General features: G+C 49.9%; 1 protein-coding gene across 1 annotated transcript in view; it reads left to right on the top strand.

The window, feature by feature from the left end:
- LOC133120470 (gamma-aminobutyric acid type B receptor subunit 1-like) overlaps positions 1 to 7,279 on the top strand; it is a gene marked incomplete at its 3' end in the record, with an annotated part of 15,722 nt that extends 8,443 nt beyond the window's left edge. The window contains exons 4-5 of the mRNA XM_061230321.1: positions 4,160 to 4,294; positions 7,109 to 7,279. Of these exons, the coding sequence (XP_061086305.1) occupies positions 4,160 to 4,294; positions 7,109 to 7,279 (306 nt within the window). The remainder of the gene's footprint in view (positions 1 to 4,159; positions 4,295 to 7,108) is intronic.
- Positions 7,280 to 7,500: the final 221 nt, after the last annotated feature.

Here is a 7,500-nt window from a genome sequence, read left to right as displayed (position 1 = left end):
TTGTTTATTTATTTGTTTGTTGGCTTATTTATCTTGATCGTGAATTGTGTGGAATGCTATTACCATGATACGCCTTTTGAATCGTGTCTAGTGGTGGATATATGATCGTTTCACGGTCTGCCCGGGTGAGAACGGTCTTTCGCGTCATAGTCGCGAATACCGGTCACAACATTGCGTTTGGCGCACGTTGATGAGTCCAAGTTTCAGAAATCGTACGTCAACTTGTTTTGAAGGCGCCACAACCGACATCAAATTTAAATAGTACCAGACCCAGTTCTCATTTGTCTGAATATCTGGCCGTTCGTGTCGCCTAATGTTCACTGTTCGTGCAGTTTCTGGTACAGATTACATTTCATGACGCACACTACGTCACTACGTTCTCTCCTTCTGTCCCCCAGTTCTGTCCCCCTCGCACACACGTGCACACGCACACACACGCCCACGCGCTTACAGAGCGGAGCAGATGTCCCCTGAACAGTTAACTGCGCTGTAACTGGTTGGTATTTCTAAGAACACTGTTTTTATTGGTTATTGTGACTACATTTGGAACTCTCTAAAGGTGTGGCATGGCGGAGTGGGAGGGAGATGAGGGGGCGAGTGTAAGGGGTTTAAGAAAGGAGCGGGGGGGGGGGGGGTTAAGTTGATATGACAACAGTCACCGGGGCAACTGCGGTGCAAACAAACGACATAGCTCCACTGATATCCTGTTTTAAACCGCAAGCCAGTTCGCCATGTAATTAGTACGTTAGAGCAACTGACAATGTAAGGAGGACGGACAGGGTGCCCGGTATGTGGGCTAAAATCAATATGCAGCGGACGCGTGTGTTGACAGACGCTTCGGTTCATCGACAGCTAGAGAACCAATCCATCAGAGACACACAGATTCCCGTAGTGACCGTGTGTGTGTGTGTGTGTGTGTGTGTGTGTGTGTGCGCGCGTACTGCTTTTCGTGGCTGACCAGAAACTCAGATCAGCACCACGGACAGCAGCTCGCGCTGCCGTAACGGATCCCCCCTTCTGCACGATGGCGTAGGAGGCAAACTGTCATTTTTCGGATCGGGGAAACATGATAATTGGTCCCTACCAATTTGTAGGAATGGGATCGTAGCGCTGAAATACAGAAATACTCTGACACGTACCCTGCAATTCTGCGAATATCTGCTTTCCAACATAAACTGAAGTTTCAATCGTATAACTTATTTTCTGGTGAATGAGCGTGATGAACACATGAAAGGGACTGATTTCCTGTTCAAAGCCGTAATTTGGTTGCACTGTGGTTATCGGATAATTTGTTGACCTCTCCGCAATTTCCATAAGTGCCCTATTTTAAGGCTGAAAATAGGTGGCTTATGCTTTTTTTTTTTTACTTCCAGATGTCGGCGCATGCACGTACGTTACTTCATTTAAGAAAGGGCCTAATTATTTTTTGAAAACGTATGATTTCGCCTTTTGCCAGCGCAGTATATAGATTAATGCGAAACAATGTAGCCTATAACCTAGTAGTATTTTTGCCGTAAGTACCCAGCTAATGAACACAATTACGTCATGTACAGAACCGTTTTTTTCCTGCCCCCGGAGTAGACTCAGAGGGCTCTTGCGTCTGTGCTACAATTACATTAGAATGCGGTCAGACGTGCTTTCCGTTTGAAGCCCCAGTCCATTTACATAATTTGGCAGACGCTCTTATCTAGAACGATTTACAAAAGTGCTTTGAACTTCACTACGACAAGACAGCTTTGCGTCCATATATTTAACAAGTAAAAATAAATAAAAAATAAACTCTCCAGACAATTAACTACTGTCCATACAATTTGCACTTAAAGTTTTTTCCCCCCAAGTGAATTCAGGGGAAATCAAAGTAGAGGTTAGGAGGGCAAGCTTTAATTTTACTGCGTTTGGTCCAGGTGTGATGGGCCTTCAGTCGGCCGTGGAAGATTGCGTGTGGCTCATCTTCTAATCTACTCATAATTATAATACGGTTGTTTCACAGCCCAGAAGGCTGAACTTTCGCATCTTCATTAACGGCGTTTTATTAGCTGGTTTAATCAGAGAGCGTTCGTGTCACCCAGGGGTGACGTACTGTACCATTGTAATCCAGGGGTTTTCCTACAAAATACCTCATTCATTATAATTATTAATACAAATAATAAGCAATTACATTTACTACCACCCTGCCTTTATTAATAGCATTGTGTGTTCAAATATGCAGTTGCATTGTTTTTTATAACATCTGTCAACACAACTGGAACCCAGTGCAGTTTGAGTAAGAGATGCAGTCTGGTCTGACTGTCTGTGTTTGCTGTGGTGCCTGATACCCATACAGGACTGATCCCCCCTCCCCCCGGATTACTCTTTTTGTGTTTTCCTTCTTTTTAAAAAAAAAAAGGGGGGGGAAAAGCTACCTCCATTTTTGAGCTGGCAAATCAATTTCCTATTTATTTTGTGTGTTTGATTTCAGATTGTGTTCCCTACACGGGTAGTCTGTAGTGCGGTCCAGTGGACAGGAAAGAGCTGGGATAATATCCTCACCTCACTTCCTCTCCGCTGAAATGTTGTAGTTTTCCAGCCTGTGGCCGGCGGCCATTTCCAAACTTTCCCTCCTTATGAGCAGGACACCATCCAGCCTGTGTGCCTGGCTTTATGAGCTACTGTGTCATTATGTTTTTATCTCTCTCCCCCTCCCCCTCAGCCTCTCTCTCTCCCTCTCCCTCTCCCCCTCCCTCTCCCTCTCCCCCTCTCTCTCTCCCTCTCCCCACTCCCCCTCCCCCTCTCTCCCTCTCCCCACTCCCCCTCTCTCTCTCCCTCTCCCCACTCACCCTCTCTCTCTCCCTCTCCCCACTCCCTCTCTCCCTCTCCCCACTCACCCTCTCTCTCTCCCTCTCCCCACTCCCCCCTCTCTCTCCCTCTCTCTCTCTCTTCCTGTCCCCACTCCCCCTCCCTCTCCCCCTCTCTCCCTCTCTCTCTCCCTGCCCCCTCTCTCTCTCTCTCCCCAGTCGCCCTCTCTCTCTCCCTGCCTCCTCTCTCTCTCTCCCCAGTCCCTCTCTCTCTCTCTCTCCCCAGTCCCCCTCTCTCTCTCCCTCTCCCTGGTGCCTCTCCCTCTGTCTTTCTCTCTGGAGTCTGAAAGAAGGTTCAAGGTTATTATTATTATTATTTATTATTATTATTTTCTTGGTTCATGCGCTTACTCAGTAATTTACTCCTGCATTGGTGAATGTCCTTTATAGGCCATAGTGATCTGTGGGGTCCAAAACACCCCAGCTTTTGGGGACCAGGCTGGGACATGACTATGAAATCTTACAGGGCTTTTAAACAAGACAACCCTCGTGTTTCTCTTATTGGAAACGCAGATGATAAGCAGGTGGGCTTTTTTTGCAGGTTGGTAATGAATAGGTGAAACTTCTTTGTTCCTTCTCTAAAGATTTTCTTTTCTAGTTTTATTTTATGTTCATCTTTAAATCTCCACCACGTCTGCATTTTTTGAAAAGCTCCTGGATAAGAACAAAGTACCAATAACACACACCTCACACACACACACACACACACAGACACACACACACTGTCCCATGAGTCCAGCCTGCCCTGTGAAGTTGGTGTTGAAGCACGTCTCTGTAGAGTAACATTGTGAGTTTGTGTGCTCAGCAGCACACACACACACACACAGTGATATACACACACACACACACACACAGAGCGATATACACACACACACACACACACACACAGCGATATACACACACACACACACACAGAGCGATATACGCACACACACACACACAGAGCGATATACGCACACACACACACAGAGCGATATACGCACACACACACACACACACACAGAGCGATATACGCACACACACACACACACACATACAGAGCGATATACGCACACACACACACACACACACACAGAGCGATATACGCACACACACACACACACACACAGAGCGATATACGCACACACACACACACACACACACACACTGCTGTGTTCGGGTTAAAATGTACAAAACAAAGGACTTCCGGTCATCTGGTCAAGTACATTGAAATTGAGACATGATGAATGTTTTAAGGTGTTGAACACGTGTTGAACGCGTGTTGAGCGCGTGTTGAACGCGTGTTGAGCGGGTGCTGAACGCGTGTCCCTGTGTCTCCCCCGCAGTGCGACCCCGGGGAGGCCACGCGGCTGCTGTACGACCTGCTCTACACGGAGCCCATAAAGATGGTGCTGATGCCCGGCTGCAGCTCCGTCTCCACTCTGGTGGCCGAGGCGGCCCGCATGTGGAACCTCATCGTGGTGCGTAGCTTTACCTAGAACCTGCTCCTGTACGTAGAACCTGCTCCTTTACCTAGAACCGGCTCCTGTACGTAGAACCTGCTCCTGTACGTAGAACCGGCTCCTGTACGTAGAACCGGCTCCTGTACGTAGAACCTGCTCCTGTACCTAGAACCGGCTCCTGTACGTAGAACCGGCTCCTGTACGTAGAACCGGCTCCTGTACGTAGAACCTGCTCCTGTACCTAGAACCGGCTCCTGTACGTAGAACCTGCTCCTGTACGTAGAACCGGCTCCTTTACCTAGAACCGGCTCCTGTACGTAGAACCGGCTCCTTTACCTAGAACCGGCTCCTGTACGTAGAACCGGCTCCTTTACCTAGAACCGGCTCCTGTACGTAGAACCTGCTCCTGTACGTAGAACCTGCTCCTTTACCTAGAACCTGCTCCTGTACGTAGAACCTGCTCCTGTACGTAGAACCTGCTCCTGTACCTAGAACCGGCTCCTGTACGTAGAACCTGCTCCTGTACGTAGAACCTGCTCCTTTACGTAGAACCTGCTCCTGTATGTAGAACCGACTCATTAATGTGGAACCTCATCATGGTGCGTAGCTTTACCTAGACTCATTAATGTAGAACCTTATGTTAATGTGGAACTTGGTCTTTAACGTGGAACCGGTTCTTTAATGTGGAACAAGTTTTAATGTGGGCCCGGTTCTTTAATGTGGAACCAGTTTTAATGTGGGCCCGGTTCTTTAATGTGGAACCAGTCTTAATGTGGGCCTGGTTCTTTAATGTGGAACTTGGTCTGTAATATGGGCCCAGTTCTCTGATGTGGAACCAGTATTAATGTGGGCCCGGTTCTTTAATGTGGAACTTGGTCTGTAATGTGGGCCCAGTTCTCTGATGTGGAACCAGTATTAATATGGGCCCAGTTCTCTGATGTGGAACCAGTCTTAATGTGGGCCCGGTTCATGATGCATGATGTTGAGACTCACAGGCACAGACATTCTTAAATATAATTCACTGTAGCAACTAAATGCATAAAAGCTGGCAGGAAGGTGACAGTAACGCCAATAAGCACACGTTACAACAGTGGTATGCAGAAGAGCATCAAAGCTGTGGATAGGCTACAGCAGCAGAAGTCTTAATAAGTCTAAGAAATATGTCTAATAAATACCTAATAAAGTGCTCACTGAGTGTGTGTGTCAGATGGTTCAATGGCTGTCACAGCGTATTTGCGGTTTGCAGCATTTCTGCAGTTATAGTTGCCATTATTGCTAACGTGCTAACGTGCTAACACTGTCCGTGTGACGGACGGCGATCTGAATCTTACCCCCTCATATTAACCTCTGTGGGGCACTGTTGGCCAATTAGACCCCCCCACCCCCCTCCAGCGGAGCTGTCATTTCCTTTTTATTCTACTGTAGAGACCTTGAGAAGGCCACTTAAGCTCTGGAGCGCATCGATTTCCCATTAACACCATTTTGTTACATTTTTCATCTTCGTGGCTATTTCTGCTTTCTGACATTAGACAAAATAAGCCGCCTCTTGTCCTGAGGCGGGCTTCCAGGAAACATCATCAGTGCATGTGGAGGCCAGAGGAAGCCTTTAGTAATGCCTTTCTCTCTCTCTCTCTCTCTCTCTCCCTCCCTCTCTCTCTCCCTCTCTCTCCGTCTCCCTTCCCCTCTCTCTCTCCCTCTCCCTTCCCCTCTCTCTCTCTCTCTCTCTCTCTCTCTCCCTGCCCCCTCCCTCTCTCTCTTTCTCTCTCTCTCCGTCTCCCTTCCCCTCTCTCTCTCCCTCTCCCTTCCCCTCTCTCTCTCCCTCTCTCTCTCCCTCCCTTCCCCCTCCCTCTCTCTCTTTCTCTCTCTCTCCGGTGAGTGTGTCAGGGTGAATGAGAGGCATCAATTGTAAAGCGCTTTGGATAAATGTAGTCATCTATCGGTATTGTCTTGAAATGATTAAATGTCCCAATAAAGGGTTTTTGAAAATGTGAAATAATTATCTCTCTCCCTCTCCTTCTCTCTCCCTTATCCCTCTCTCTCCCTCTCTCTCTCCCTCTCTCCCTCTCCCCTCCCTCTCTCTCTCCCTCCCTCTCCCCTCCCTTCCCCTCTCTCTCTCTCTCTCTCCCTTCCCCCCTCTCTCTCCCTCCCTTCCCCCTCTCTCTCCCTCTCTCTCCCTCTCTCTCTCCCTCCCTTCCCCCTCTCTCTCCCTCTCTCTCCCTCTCTCTCTCTGTCTCTCTCCCTCTCCCCTCCCTTCCCCCCTCTCTCTCTCTCTCTCCCTTCCCCTCCCTTCCCTCTCCCTTCCTCTCCCTTCCCCTCTCTCTCTCCCTCTCCCTTCCCCTCCCTCTCTCTCTCCCTCCCTCCCTCTCCCCTCCCTTCCCCCCTCTCTCTCTCTCTCTCCCTTCCCCTCCCTTCCCCTCTCCCTTCCTCTCCCTTCCCCTCTCTCTCTCTCTCCCTTCCCCCCTCTCTCTCCCTCCCTTCCCCCTCTCTCTCCCTCTCTCTCCCTCTCTCTCTCTGTCTCTCTCCCTCTCTCTCTCCTTCTCTCTCCCTCTCCTTCTCTCTCCCTCCCTCTCTCTCCCTCCCTCTCCCCTTCCTCTCTCTCTCCCTCTCCCTCCCTCTCCCCTCCCTCCCTCTCTCTCTCCCTCCCTCTCCCCTTCCTCTCTCTCTCCCTCTCCTTCTCTCTCCCTCCCTCTCCCCTCCCTCCCTCTCTCTCTCCCTCCCTCTCCCTCCTCCTCTCTCTCTCCCTCTCCCTTCCCCTCCCTCTCTCTCCCTCTCCCTTCCCCTCCCTCTCTCTCCCTCTCTCTCTCTGTGTCTCTCGCCCTCTCTCTCGCCCAGCTGTCGTATGGCTCTAGCTCCCCGGCGCTCTCTAACCGCCAGCGTTTCCCCACCTTCTTCCGCACGCACCCGTCGGCCACGCTGCACAACCCCACCCGCGTGCAGCTCTTCCGCAAGTGGAAGTGGACCAAGATCGCCACCATCCAGCAGACCACCGAGGTCTTCACTTCGGTGCGTGACCTTTCACCTTTCACCTTTCACCTTTCCACCTCTGACCCCAGCGCCCTTAAGGCCAGCTTGTAAACGTTCATGAATGTTGTGCTGCTTCTGGACTATAGACTGACTATATTCACTCCTTGTGCAGGGAGGGGGGGGGGGGGGGGTCCTGGAGGTTTTTGTTTCCGCCCGTCACCCCGGCTGAATGAGCTAAAAGTGGCTGTACACAGTGTCAC

The sequence above is a fragment of the Conger conger genome, unplaced genomic scaffold (assembly GCF_963514075.1).
Source record: "Conger conger unplaced genomic scaffold, fConCon1.1 SCAFFOLD_206, whole genome shotgun sequence".
NCBI classification, from domain to species: Eukaryota; Metazoa; Chordata; class Actinopteri; order Anguilliformes; family Congridae; genus Conger; species Conger conger.
This window is presented reverse-complemented; position numbering and strand designations above follow the sequence as displayed.